At 38.8% G+C, this 15,515-nt stretch overlaps 1 protein-coding gene across 1 annotated transcript in view; it reads left to right on the top strand.

Annotated features, from left to right (window-relative positions):
* Positions 1–15,515, top strand: part of LOC131837167 (fibrous sheath-interacting protein 1-like) — a 69,169-nt gene that overhangs the window by 4,017 nt on the left and 49,637 nt on the right. The window contains exons 2-4 of the mRNA XM_059183408.1: positions 1,788–2,138; positions 9,453–9,585; positions 14,176–14,359. Of these exons, the coding sequence (XP_059039391.1) occupies positions 1,788–2,138; positions 9,453–9,585; positions 14,176–14,359 (668 nt within the window). The remainder of the gene's footprint in view (positions 1–1,787; positions 2,139–9,452; positions 9,586–14,175; positions 14,360–15,515) is intronic.

Here is a 15,515-nt window from a genome sequence, read left to right as displayed (position 1 = left end):
TTCTCCTCCCTCATGTTCTCTCTCACTCATTCTCTCTCAAATAAAACAAACAAACAAACAAAAAAATAGCACCAGCTCCAAGCAAGACTGACCAATTGAATTGTGACTGCATCTTTCCCATGTGCTCCAATCCAGGTTCCCAGAATGTTAACCTCAACTTCTGACACAGGTGTTAGCATTTCCTGCTTTTGCTTTTTTTTTTTTTTTAAATTTTAAGATTTTATTTATTTATTTGACAGACAGAGATCACAAGTAAGCAGAGAGGCAGGCAGAGAGAGAGGAGGAAGCAGGCTCCCAACTGAACAGAGAACCCGATGCGGGGCTTGATCCCAGAACCCTGAGATCATGACCCGAGCTGAAGGCAGAAACATTAACCCACTGAGCCACCCAGGCGCCCCTCCTGCTTTTGCTTTTGACTTGACATCAATGGATTCCTTCAGTAACATCTCTATGTTGATTGATAAAGTTTAATTCTCAAAGGAGAATTAGAACACATTTTCATTTTTCCTGATTTCTCAATTTTATTTTTTAATTTAGAAAAACATACAAATTTTTTGATCAATGCTGGGAAGATATTCCTGGCAGAAACACTGAGGAGGACAGTGAGTCTGGAACAATGTGTACCAAAGAGAGGGTGGTAGGATTAGAGTCTGAGAGTAAACAGAGAGCTTGGTTCATTAGGATCTGTGTGCATTGTAAGGGCTCTTCAGGATATGGGGAGCCCTGGAGAGTCCTGAGCAGAGGAGTGACATGGTTTGACTTTGGTTTTGAAGGCATCACTCAGGCTGCGGTTTGAAAGTAGTAAGAGCAAGGAAGGCAGCAAGGAGGAAGGAAGTTGTTGTAAAAATCTAGGTGAGAGATGATGGCAGTATAGACCAGAAGGTAAGCACAGAAGGTGCTCAGACGTAGTTAGATTCTGGATATATTTTAAGTGTAAAGTCGATAGGATTTAAAACGAATTGATTGTAGAGTGTGAAGGGAAGAGGGATTAAGGACAACGTCAAGGTTTTTGGTCTGAGTCTGGCAGGATGGAGTTGCCATTTACTAAGATAGATAAGAGGGTGGGGTGGGAGTGGGGGTGACTGTGGAGTGTTGTTTTTTGACATGCTAGGTGCAAGATGCTTCTTGTATCTAAGGAGAGACACCTTATAGTCGGCTAAATAAAAGTGGAGTTCAGGGGGAGAAGTCCGGGTTGGAGATAAAAACACAGGATTTAGCAGTATATGAATGGCATTCGCAGCCAGGTTTCTAAACCCAGTTTTTAAACCACTGCTCTAGATTGTAGCTGTGGTTCCCTGAGCAACTCACTTCACCTTTGTCTATTTGCTTCACTGAAAAACACTTAAAAAATACACATCCTACCTACCTGAAATAATGAGGCTAAAGGGGCTGTGTACGGGAAAAAGCCTTGTAAACTGTAAAGCGCTGTCCATACTAGCAAGCAGATAGTTGATGATACCGAGGATAAAGAAAATCAGTTTGGGGACCCACGGCAAGTCTTCATGAGCTTACAATGGGAGAATCCACGAAAAAAACAAAGTGCAAAACTAGTATTTTTTATTCACGTGGAATCCAAATTATAGCAAGAATTTGAAATGCATGATCTTTTTGAGCTGCACAGCAATCTTGTGAGGAAGGAATTATTATTATTCCCATTTCACAGAGGAGGAAACAGCTGAGAGAGGATGGGAGACCTACGGAGCAACATATGAATGGTAGAGGGCCACATAAGCCTCTAGACGTCCTCTTTACGAGTTCAATCTAAATACGAATAACCCTTTCCTCAGCCACAGCGTCCGCAGGAACACCGAGGAGACAGGAACGCTGCCCCACCCCGCGAGGATCCAAGGGCGTTCTCCGCCATCCCTGGCCCCCACACCTTATTTCCGCACGGTACAGCCCTTTTCTCTTCTCGCGAGACTGGAAGCATACTGCTTCTGGTTGCCAAGGGAACAGCGTTCCTGGAGTCAGGAGGGATTTGTACGCAAAGCTCCTTCCCCCTCCAGAGAAGCTAGCGTGCCGGGAAAGACCCCTCCCCTTTGGGGGACAGTTGGGGACGCTGAGTGTCAGCGGTACGCTTCTGCGCCCGTCAGTGATCCGCCGACCGGCGACTGCCTCCCAGAGTTTCCGCGGGGAAGGTAAGTCACCATACCTGTTAGGACCCCACCTCCACGGCCGCGCGACCTGCCGCGGCGTGAGCTGGGCGGAGTCAGGTCGGGGCCGCGGCAGGGCTGGCAGGAAGAGGGGCAGGGCCAATGAGAGGGCGGGGCGGAGTCGTGTCTGGCTGCTGGGCCCGGAGACTGGCTGTTAGGGCGAAGGGGCAGGGCCAGGACCAGTAGGGGGCGGAGTGGGCGGGGTGGGCGGGGCCTGGGAGGGAGGGGCATGCCCAATCGGAACAGAGCCATCTGCCTCTACTGAGACGGTAGCCAGCATTTCCACGTTCTCTACCTTAGGACCGTCTATCAGGGACTCCCACTGTCCTTTGCCTTCTGGACCTTAAGATCTAACTAAAACTTACATTAAAAATTAATCGCCAGTCATTTGAAGTAAACCGTAAATAGCAAAGAATGCAAATAGGTATGTCACAGGGCGGCGTGGGGGGAAAGGTGGCCAGTAAACATTTGGCTGTAGACTCCCTTTCGCTGGTAAGGAAATGTAAATCAGACTCACCGATATCTTTGACACTTACCAAGTGACAAAGATGGAAAAGCTGTGATGATAACCAGATTGACCTCAGGCCAGAATGGGGAAAGAGGCACTTTCTTCACACCCTCCTGATGGTGTAATTTGGTACAACCTTTTTGGTGGACAGTGTGGAGTCCTACCACAAGTTGAAATGCAAGTATTCTTGGGCTCAGTGTGGTTTATCATTCAAGTATATATTTTGTTTAGTATCTTCAAACGAAAATTCACACAAAGAGCTTAACTTGAAGTTGTGTGTGCTATTTGTGTGTGTTTGTATTGGGGAGGAGTAGGTAGTTAGAAAGGATAGAGGTTTGCATATGCCTAAAAGAAGTGAGATCCCCCAAGTCTATTAACAGTGATTCTTGGGGTGAAGAAAAATTTGACTTTTTAAAAAAAAATAAATATTTATTTATGAGAGAGGGAGAGAGCATTCATTGGGGGAGAGATGGAGGGAGAGAATCTTCAATTGGAGTCCTGGGAAGGGGGAGCCCGGCTTGGGGCTCATGCCCCGACCATGACCATGAGATCATGACCTGAGCCAAAACCGAGTCCAACGCTCAACAGACCAAGGAACCCAGCCACCCTGGAAATTTTGATTTTAAAAAGTTGTACATTCTTCTGTATTATTTGACTTTTTGCTTCTCATGGGCAAGTATTTTTTACACAAGAAATATGTAAGTTTAAAAAAAAAAAACTTGTACCGTTAAATAACTTTTAGACATTAAAACCGTGAAAATAAATACAATTCCATATTTTTATTTATTTATTTTTATTTTTAAAAGATTTTATTTATTTATTTGACAGAGATCACAAGTAGGCAGAGAGGTAGGGGAAGAGAGAGGAAGGGAAGTAGGCTCCCTGCCGAGCAGAAAGCTGATGCCGGGCTGGATCCTAGGACCCTGGGATCATGACTTGAGCCAAAGGCAGAGGTTTTAACCCACTGAGCCACCTAGGTGCCCCAATTCCTTATTTTTAAAGGTTGGCTATTTATTGTTACTAAAAAGAGGAGCATTCATTTTCTTTCAGTTCTTCCTTTCATCTAAAATACCAAATTTTGGCAGCCATGTGTCCCCATTTTGGTGTAAATGATCCCTGGTGATTGGATTTCTTACAAGCCTGTATAAAATTTATTTATTATATAATTATTAATAATCAACTACAATCAATATAATATACTAAACAATAATTAATATTATAGAATTGTATTAATTATATAGACATATAATAATTTATTACACAATATATTCTATGTTATATAGAATATGTTTATATATTTATTATTTATATATTTATTAACTTATTATTTTTATTTTAAAAAGATTTTTATTTATTTGACACAGAGAGTGCACAAGCAGGGGGAGCACCAGGTAGAGGGAGAAGTAGACTCCTGGCTAAGCAGGGAGCCCCATGTGGGACTGGATCCCAGAACCCCAGGATCATGACCTAAGCCGAAGGCAGACGCTTAACTGACTGAGCCATCCAGCCACCCCTGAAAAAGTTTAAATTAATTTTGTTTGAAATGAATGTTATAAAAAGTTGATATGTGTTAGTGGTGATTGTTAAAATTTAGAATCTGGTGATATATCATCTGCTTAATGGAATATCATGAAGTAAATAATATTTTATTTTTGGAATACCTTTAATGCAATAAGAAAATGCTTCCTCATGTGTTGTTAAGTGAGAAATATACAAGTCAAATTTTCGTGGAAACACAAAGAGAAAAAATGGATAAGAAATATGCCAATGATGTTTAGCATAGAGTGGTGAATATTGGGTGATTTTTATTTATTTTTGAATATACTTTAATATATTCTAGACAGTTTTTTTCCTAGACAATTTTCTGCAATGAATAAATTAACTATGACTTCAAGGTATACTTATTATTAGAAAATCAAAAGATACATATAAGGGAAAGGTAAAATAAAAGACCAAGAATGGGACACCTGGGTGGCTCACTTGGTTAAGCGTCTGCCTTCTGCTTAGGTCATGATCTCAGGGTCCTGGGATCAAGCCTTACATTGGGCTCTCTGCTGTGCAGGGAGTCTCCTTCTCTTTCTCCCTCTGTTTGCTGCTCCCCCTGCTCGTGCTTGCTAATTCTCCCTCTCAAGTAAATAAATAAAAATCTTCGGAAAAAAAAAAAAAAGACCAAAAACATTCATGAACCCACCAATCCAGAAGAACCCACCTCTGTTCCTTCTCTGGTTTGTTATCGTCTTTCAGGTCCCTTTATGTATATTTCTTTAAGTAGAAAATTGAATTTTTTTTTTTAAGCAAAATGTTGACATTTATCAAGATTTTTTTTTCCTTCCTTCTTTACTCCCTCCCCCCACTTCTTCCTTCCTTCCTTCCTTCCTTCCTTCCTTCCTTCCTTCCTTCCTTCCTCTCTTTCTTTCTTTTTTTGCCTATGTAGAAAAAGTAATGGATAAGGGGCATTAGGATCTTATAGATATGCTTTCAGTGTTTAAGAAGAAATCTCAAGGGGCGCCTGGGTGGCTCAGTGGGTTAAGCTGCTGCCTTTGGCTCAGGTCATGATCTCAGGGTCCTGGGATCGAGCCCCACATCGGACTCTCTGCTCAGCAGGGAGCCTGCTTCCTCCTCTCTCTCTCTCTGCCTGCCTCTCTGCCTGCTTGTGATCTCTCTCTGTCAAATAAATAAATAAAATCTTTGAAAAAAAATTTAAAAAAAAGAAGAAATCTCAATAGCCACATAGAAATTCCACAAGAAAACATAAAACATTGTCAAAGAAAGTAATCAAATGATAATTAAATACTTAAGATGACAGAAGCACTAAATGTTGATTTAACTGAATACAGTGCCTTAACTATATTGAGTGTATGTGGGGAAGAGTGAATTCCTCTATGTAAATTCCTTGTTTATGCCCTTAGCCAATTTTCTATTTGAATGTTTCTTTTTCTTACAGATTGGTAAGAGTTCTTTAAATATGTAAATTCATTAATATTTTGTGTATTATCTGCATTGCATATATTTTCCCTATTTTCTCAGGTGCCTTTTAGTTTAATTTAGAGTTCTTTTTGTTTGTTTATTTGTTTATTGACTTTTTTTTTTTTAGGTAATTGGTGAGTATTCTTTTTTTAAAAAAATTTTTAACAAACATATACTGTATCATTAGCCCCAGGGGTACAGGGTTACCCAGGGGTACAGGTCTGTGAATTGCTGCCAGGTTTACACACTTCACAGCACTCACCATAGCACATACCCTCCCCAATGTCCATAACCCCACTACTCTTCACCTTCCCCCCATCAACCCTCAGTTTGTTTTGTGAGATTGTTTGTGAAATTTGTTTTGTGAGATTGTTTGTGAAATTTGTTTTGTGAGTCTCTTATGGTTTGTCTCCCCCCCCGATCCCATCTTGTTTCATTTATTCTTTTCCTACCACCCAAACCCCTCACGTTCCATCTCCACTTCCTCATATCAGGGAGATCATATGATAGTTGTCTTTCTCTGATTGATTTATTTTGCTAAGCATCATACCCTCTAGTTCCATCCATGTTGTCACAAATGGCAAGATTTCATTTCTTTTGATGGCTGCATAGTATTCCATTGTATATATATACCACATCTTCTTTATCCATTCATCTGTTGATGGACATCTAGGTTCTTTCCATAGTTTGGCTATTGTGGACATTGCTACTATAAGCATTCAGGTGCACGTGCCCCTTTGGATCACTACATTTGTATCTTTAGCATAAATACCCAGTAGTGCAATTGCTGGGTCGTAGGGTAGCTTTATTTTCAACTTTTTGAGGAACCTCCATGCTGTTTTCCAGAGTGGTTGCACCAGCTTGCATTCCCACCAACAGTGTAGGAGGGTTCCCCTTTCTCTGCATCCTCTCCAGTATCTGTCATTTTCTGACTTGTTAATTTTAGCCATTCTGACTGGTGTGAGGTAGTATCTCATTGTGGTTTTGATTTATATTTCCCTGATGCTGAGTGATGTAGAGCACTTTTTCATGTGTCTGTTGGCCATCTGGATGTCTTTGCAGAAATGTCTGTTCATGTCCTCTGCCCATTTCTTGATTGGATTATTTGATCTTTGGGTGTTGAGTTTGCTAAGCTCTTTATAGATTTTGGATACTAGCCCTTTATCTGATATGTCATTTGCAAATATCTTCTCCCATTCTCTCAGTTGTCTTTTGGTTTTGTTGACTGTTTTCTTTGCTGTGCAAAAGCATTTGATCTTGATGAAGTCCCAATAGTTCATTTTTGCCCTTGCTTTGTTTTTTGACTTTTAAGAGCCGTAAATGTTAGGTTTTCAAAGCTTCTAGTCTCTTCCTTTTTGATTTATGCTCTTGGTGTTATCTTTAGTAAGTCATTAATTTGTTATGTGAATTATCTTTATATTTCCTTTTAGTCTCTTGGAGATTTCTTATTTTACATTTACATATTATTTTAAAAATTAGTTTTTACTTTTATTTAAGTAGTGTAGTAAAAAACGTCAAACTCTACTATAACATTTACAATGGAAGAAAATAAAGCAGTACCTAATCTCATTCTCCAGAGGCAACCATCCTGAACTTGTAAATATTATGCTTATATAACTATGGTTGGCTCTATCAGTTTCGGGGCATTCTCTTTGATTTCCCATCATGACAGATTAATATCTTATACTACTTCTCCTTTTATGTACTCCTTCCCACATACACTTAATATAGATAAGGCTCAGTATTTGGTTAAATCAACATTTAGTGCATCTGTTGTTATAATACTTAATTATCATTTGAGTGCTTTCTTTGACAATGCTTTATTTTTCTTGTGGAATTTCTATGTGGCTCTTCAGATTTCTTCTTAGACATTCAAACCCATCTATAAGATTGTAATTCAATGGCCCTCATCCATTTTTTTCTACAGAGGCAAAGTCATAAGATCGTCAGTTATATCCCCCCACCCCGGGAACTGTATTTTATTTAATTTATTATTTTTAGGAACAAACATAAGAGAACAGACCTATTTCTAAAGCAAACTGGGAGATTTCTGGAGCTTTTTAGATGATCCATGTCATTGACGGTTCTCTGTTCTTCTCCCTTTACTGACAGGTATTATACTGGCTCTACAAACTCTTCCATCTCATTGCTCCCTCTGTAAGCTGCAATCAGTCTCCCTTGACAGCCTGCTCATGGCATTTACAAGACTTTTGGCCTTTTAGTGACTTACGCTTTTTGATTGTGTTGTGATGGGCCAGGGTGATCCGTCATTCCACAATAATAATGTCAGCGCCTTCCTGAGTGAGCCCAGATGCCTTTGCCGAGTTTGAATAATGTTGAGATCAATGCCTTTTTCATTTGCTAAGATGGAAAGAGTTGACCTACTGGTCCCTTAAGCATTGGCTTTGGCACATTGACAAATCATATTATCCCTCTGTGTGCCTTGGAGGAGCAATGCCTTGTTGATGTTTATGCTTCTTCCTATATCCAAAACTTCCCTGGACTCTGCCTCCGCTGTTCAAAAAAAGAAAGAAAGATGAGTCATTGTGTAGGGTAAAAAAAGGACATTGTTTACACTTACTGGGGCCAGAGGCAATGTCTTTCCTCTTTCTGTTATGAGAGAAATGGTTTAATTCATAATTAATAGAAATTTAGGGAGATTATGAAATTTAGGGAAGGATCATTGGAAGATCCATTTACATGTAAAGCTAAGTATGAGAAGGCAAACTCTTCGAATTCTCCTATTTCTTCCATTTTCTCAGCACACATGATACCCTAGCATTACTGAGCAGATCTGGAATGGTCCTGATTAAGGGCACAGTTTAGAAGAATCAAGGTGCCTATAATGCTCAAGTTCTCCCACTAGTTTAAACTATCTTGTCTAATAATCCTTGCTTCAGAAAACAGTACTTGGAATAGGGAACCAGAGGGGTGACAGACCTATGCATGGTGTTGCACGAAAAATAGAAGTTGGTAATAGGGGGCCAGATAGTAAGGGTGTGTCCTCTAGCAAAGAAAGTAGGTTTTATTCTCTTGTTTCTGAGGGTGAAGTAGAATCATAGGTTTTAAAAGTGGGGGACTGGTAGAAAAAGAGTGGTAACCAGGAGATGGTACTCCATGAAAATGTGGTACCAGGGAGGAGAGGAGAAGTCGGAGCTGAGAGCTGAGCTAGAATAGGAAGCACTAGATACAAAAAGGAAGGCAATACCTGAAGAAAGTAGAGGACTTAGGTAGGCATCATTATGATGAAGTAAATCTGGGTTGAGCGGCTAGGTGCTCTATGAGTATCTTCTGAAGCCAAGGACATGGTAAATCTTTCTTCCTTCCTTCCTTCCTTCCTTCTTCTTTTTTTTTTTTTAGATTTTAATTATTTATTTGACAAACAGAGATCCCAAGTAGGCAGAGAGGCAGGCAGAGGGGTGGGGGGGGAGAAGCAGGCTCCCTGCTGAGCAGAGAGCCTGATGCAGGGCTCAATCCCAGGACCCCGAGATCATGACCTGAGCCGAAGGCAGAGGTTTTAACCCACTGAGCCACCCAGATGCCCCTAAATGTTTCTTTTTGAGGCACAGAAAGCCCCTGAGATAGCAGTCACTCTGCATTCTTTTTTAGCCACTTTCTGCATCTAACCTCCTGGTCACAAGGTTTTCTACCTACAGTAAGAGAAAATCCCTGGACACAGAGGTCTTTTGACAGAATTAGGGTAGTGTGACTTTGGTGGCAACATAATCCTTATTAACAATGGTTCTGAGCTAACTGTGCATTAACTTTAATGAAACATGCAAGCATACAGGTCATAACGAGCTTTAATTTCTTGTTTGTTTCAGGATATCGATGGATATTATAAAGGGAAACTTAGATGGAATTTCAAAACCATCCTCAAGTTCAAGAATACGTCCTGGGAGTAGAGATTCGAGTACTTCTTTGGAGGTACTCTCACCGGAACCGGCATCCTTCAAGGTACCTCGCTGTGTAGAAATGATTTCAAGTCCCTCTCTTGAACTCTAGCACTTGATAAACTAACGCTGTTTTTAATATCCCTTTTAAAGAATCCTCTTGAAAGGGTATGTTTTGGGACCACTTGCAGATTTCTTCTTGGATTTTACTTTAGATCATTTGGCAAATCACAATAAAGATACAGGACAGTTCTATCACTCCTCAAAAATTTCTTCATGCCACCCCTTTGTCCTTAATCTCTCCTATTCTTTTTTTTAAATTTAAATTCAATTAATTAACACAGTGTATTATTAGTTTCAGAGGTACAGTTCAGTGATTCATCAGCTGCGTATAACACCCAATGCTCATTATATCATGTGCCCGCCTTAATGTCCATCACCCAGTTACCCCATACCCTCCCACCTCCCCTCTAGAAACCCTCAGTTTCTTTCCTATGAGTAAGAGTCTCTTATGGTTTGTCTTCCTCTCTGATTTTGTCTTATTTTATTTTTCCATCTTTTCCCTATAGTCCTTTGTTCTATTTCTTAAATTCCTCATATCAGCGAGATAATATGATAATTATCTTTCTCTGATTGACTTACTTTGCTTAGATCATATGATAATTATCTTTCTCTGATTGACTTACTTCACTTAGAACTATCCTCTAGTTCCATCTACATTGTTGCAAATGGTAAGATTTCATTTTTTGATGGCTGTGTAATATTCCATTGTGTGTGTGTGTGTGTATTTAAAAAATATCTATATATCTATATATCTATATATATAGATATATATCGATATATCACCTCTTCTTTATCCATTTATCTGTTGATGGCCATCTGGGCTCTTTCCATAGTTTGTCTATTTCACTCTGCCCTACTCTTAATCTTGGAAACTCCTGATCTATTCTCTATCTATCGTTTCTCTTTTTCCAGAGAGTCATATGAATGGAATTAAAAAGTGTGTAGCTTTTCGGGACGCCTGGGTGGCTCAGTTGGGTTAAAGCCTCTGCCTTCAGCTCAGGTCATGTTCTCAGGGTCCTGGGATAGAGCCCTGCATTCAGTTCTCTGCTCAGCGGGGAGCCTGTTTCCCTCTCACTCTCTACCTGCCTCTCTGCCTGCTTGTGATCTCTGTCTCTCAAATAAATAAATAAACCCTTAAAAAAAAAAGTGTGTAGCTTTTGAGTCTGACTTTCCCTGTTGGCACAATGCATTTGTGACTCCTCTATTGTTATAATAGGTATCAATAGTTCACTCCTTATTACTAATGAGTAGTGTTCCTTTGTGTGGGTGTACCACAGTGTGTTTATCCATTAAGATGTTAAGGAACATTTGGATTGTTTGCAGGTTTTGGTGTTTATGAATAAGCTGCTATTAATATTTGTATACTGAATTTTTTAGGGGGAGAAATAGTTTTTAATTTTTCTTGGGTAAATTCCTAGGAGTTGGATTACTGGGTTGTATGGTAAGTGTATGTTTAACTATAAGAAACTGCAGAACTGTTTTTTGTTGCCATGAGAAATTTGAGAGTTCCAGCTGCTCAGCATCCTCACCAGCAGCTGATATTGTTAGTTTTTTTTTTTTTAAAGCCATTCTAATAGTTATATACTAGTTATCTCATTGTAATTTTAACTCACATTTTGCTGGTGACTAATAATGAATGTACTTCTTTGTAATCCACATATCTCTTTTGGAAAGTGTATTAGTTTTCTTTTCTTTTTAAAGATTTTATTTATTTATTTGACAGACAGAGATCACAAGTAGGCAGAGAGGCAGGCAGAGAGAGAGGGGGAAGCAGGCTCCCTACGGAGCAGAGAGCCTGATGCTGGGCTTGATCCCAGGACCCTGAGACCATGACTTGAGCCAAAGGCACAGACTTAACCACTGAGCCACCCAGGCACCCCAAGCGTATTAGTTTTCTTTGTCTGACTTTTAAAATTGTATTTTTTTTCTTATTGTTAACTTCTGCAAGTTCTTTATATATATATAAAATTGTATTTTTTTTCTGATAACTTTTGAGAGTTCTTTATGTATCATGTCAGATATATGACTTGCGAATATTTTCTACTGGTCTGTAGCTTGACTTTTCATTCTTTAAACTGTGTCTTTTGAAGAGCAAAAACTTGAAATTTTGTTAAAAAATGCAGTTTGTCAAATTTTTTTTGAGGCTTGTGTTTTTTTGTTTTTGTTTTTTTTTAATTTTTAATTTTTAATTTTTTATAAACATATATTTTTATCCCCAGGGGTACAGGTCTGTGAATCACTAGGTTTACACACTTCGAGGCTTGTGTTTTTTTGTTGCATCCAAGAATTCTTTGTTTAAGCCAGGGTTCCAAAGATTTCCTCCTCTGTTTTCTTCTGAAAGTGTTATAGTTTTATGTGTTACATTTTTATATTTTGCTTTTAGCCTCTGTTGTTGCCAATGAGAGGGCTTTTGTAAATCTGATATTCATTACAGTGTGTGCTGTGTGCTCTGGTTGCTTTAACTTTTTTTTCTTTGTCTTCAGTATCTACTGTTATTCACCTTTGTATGGATTTATTTATTTTATCTTTCTGGTGATCAGAACTTCTTCAATCTGAGGATTTGTGTGTTTTGTTTTATTGAAAAATTCTCAGTCATTTTTAAAAAATGTTTCTAATATTGCCTCCTTTTTTTCTCTTGCATCATCATGAAAGTCATATTAAATATCTATTGAAATTTTCCCTGCTATCCTTTATTTCTCTTATCTTCTTTTTAATATTTTCTAAAAATATTAAATATATTTTCATTTCTTTCTCTGTGTTTCATCCTGGGGACTTTTTAACATCTATTTTTGAATTTTTGAATTCTTTCTTATACTATGTCACATCTACTCTTTAATCCATTGAATTTTTTTTTAAGATTTTATTTATTTATTTGACAGACAGAGATCACAAGTAGTCAGAGAGAGAGGCAGGCAGAGAGAGAGAGGAAGAAGCAGGCTCCCTGCAGAGCAAAGAGCCCAGATGTGGGGCTTGATCCCAGGACTCTGAGATAATGACCTGAGCCGAAGGCAGAGGCTTTAACTCACTGTGCCACCCAGATGCTCCTAATCCATTGAATTTTTAAAGTTAATGACATATTTTTAATTTCTGGAAGCCCTTTTTAGTTTATTTTCAAATAAACTAAAAGATGGTTGGTGCTAATGGAATGAGGAACTGTGGGTAAAATTATAAAATGGGCAAAGTTTGCCTTTTGTTCTTTTTGCTCAAAAAGAACATCTTTTTGCTCCATTGCTTCTTGTTCATTCTAAGAGTTAGGATCATATGGGGTGATACATATAAAAGGTCTTTTTGTGTCCTGAAGTGGACACAAAATATACCATCCAAGTATATTGCTAATATCTAGTTATGTTTTCTATATTCTGTATTCCCCTATATAAACACCATTCTCTGGGAAAGGTCGGCCAAATTCATTTATGCCAAGATATAAATAACCGACAGGGCTCATGTGATCTCTTCCAACAATTTCAGCATTTTTACAGAACCTGTAGCCTCAAGGATTTACTGGGTTTTATGGAATTTAAGGGTTTAACCTGGCCTTTCACAGAAGTGTGTTTTTGAACAGATCCAGTATAGAATGAAACCAGTGGAGGCCTAACCCACAAATAAGAAAAACAATGCCTGTGTAATCTTGGCTCAGTTCCACTGGGACTTATGCCCTAGTCCAGGTGAACAGAGATGCTCCGTGCCGTGCCGTCCTGTGTCCCTGGCAGCTTAATTCTCCATAACACCCACCTTCTGTCCTGGAGATTCACAGAGGGGCACAGATTCCCGTGGCCCAGAGTTGACCACGTGGATGCAGAGAGAACAGAAAACCCTCCAAGGGCTGGATTCTTACGTTGGGAGGAGAAAGGTATTCCTCGCAGCAGTGGCTGACTCTCTCTCTCTTTCTCTCTCAGGTTTTGCCTCTCCCTTGGCCTGTGTTCCCTTCCACTGTGACTCTCACTGCCACTCGCAGCTGTCAGGGGTTACGATCCCTGGTCCCCACCCCCCACCCCGCCATGCAGCCATGGATGTCTTTTCTTGTTCTCTCAGGAAAACACAGCTGCCCCAAACTGGTGTTTTCAAAATGAGCATTGCTAAAATAGAAAGAGAAACCAAAATGAAATAGAAAAACTGTGACTAGCTTAAAAAATAATCACGAAAGCACGGATTCTGACTTGAAGACTCACGTTAGAAACACATCTCCATTCAGACTCTTTGCTTTTCAACTCTTCATAGCCACATGTAGCTAGTGGCCATCGTATGGGACAGCAGAGCGCTGACTCTCCATCCGAGTGAGAGCTCAGGGAGCAGGCACCATCATGCCTCATCTCCAGGGTGGGCAGAGAATGGTTCCTTGTGGGACTGATTCTTGCCCCTTCTCTATATTGCTGGAAATTGCTGGGCAATGGGGCAATTGGTGCATATGTTACTAAATTTAGTTGTGTAGTTAAATTATATTTAGTTAAAAAGTGAAATATTTCTAAACTAGTTTAACACTAATGTAAGTATGTGAGGACATACATACACACACTAGTGTTAAACTAGTCTAGAAATGTAAAGTCTTCAAGAATATATTATTTATGAAAATTATTTCTTTGGAAATAATGAGGTTGATACTGCAATCAAGTTGAACTCTGGTAAAGAGAACAACTCAGACAGCGGCAATGCAGAAGAAAGTAGAAACAATAATGATGATAAAGGGGAAAAGGACTCTGAAAAGCCAAAATTGGTGGAGGATGGATCAGATGAAGGTCTGAACTTTGTTCAACATCAGAGAGTCCCTGACTGTTCAGGTAGGATAAAATCACTAGGTGATTGGGTAATGACAGTGACAGATATTATAGTTCAAATATTAGAGTTACATATGTTTTTTATCAGCTGGGTAGAAATAATAGTCAAGAGGCGTACCTTTGTGAGCACCGGTTTTTATTTAGAATAATGTGGAGTCCTTAAAAACACTTAGAAAAATGATGAAATTTGTAAAATAATGAATAAAATAAAATAAAATAATGAAACACTTAGAAAAATAATAAAATAATAAAAACACTTAAAACACTTAAAAACACAGAAAAATAATGAAATTTGTGAAATAAATAATAAAATAACGAAACAGAAACATAACTGAATAAAATTGTTATTGTGGTCATTTTACATTAATCAAGTAGAAAGTGTTTCTGCATTTTATGACATGGTTTATTGATCTTTTTGATGACTAAATTATGCAATAAAATATATCCTGTAATTTATATATTACTTCTTCAGGATAATCACATTTGATCTTAATAACTTTTAGATTTTTAATGAGCCCTTTTTCCCCCTTGGTTATTAAGTTAATACTGGTCAGAGTGAATTAGAACAGCATTTCTAAAAATGTGGTCTGCAGAGCCCTGGGGGATTGCTGGGACCTTTACCGGAATTTTGCAAAGTGAGACTACTTTCATCATAATACTGGTATATCAGTAATATAATTCATTGTAATACTGAAATAATGCCATTTGCCTTTTTACCCACTGAATGGACATTTACAGTGATGGTACAAAAGCATTGGTGAGTAAAATTGCTGGTGCTTTCTTTTGCATGAATAAAGGCATTATATCCCATTGTACTAGTAGTCATTGTGTTCTTCATGACCAGATACTGGCAGAACAAAGAAATAGCCAGTGCCAGTCAAGAACATCTTTGATGGAGCAGTAAAAATTATTAATTTTATCGAATCTTGCTTTTTCAAATATACATCTTTATAATTGCCTATGAGGTAAAATGGCAGGTATATAAAGCAATTCTGCTGTAAACCAAAATGTGAAGTTTGGGTTGAGGAACAGTACTTGTATGATAGTTGAAGTTGAGAACTGAACTGGCCACTTTTTAATGGAACACCATTCTTATGCAAAAGAATGACTGACAGACAAACTATTATCATTTAGACTTGGGTATTTGGCAGCCATTTTT

The sequence above is a fragment of the Mustela lutreola genome, chromosome 7, assembly GCF_030435805.1.
Source record: "Mustela lutreola isolate mMusLut2 chromosome 7, mMusLut2.pri, whole genome shotgun sequence".
NCBI lineage: Eukaryota > Metazoa > Chordata > Mammalia > Carnivora > Mustelidae > Mustela > Mustela lutreola.
This window is presented reverse-complemented; position numbering and strand designations above follow the sequence as displayed.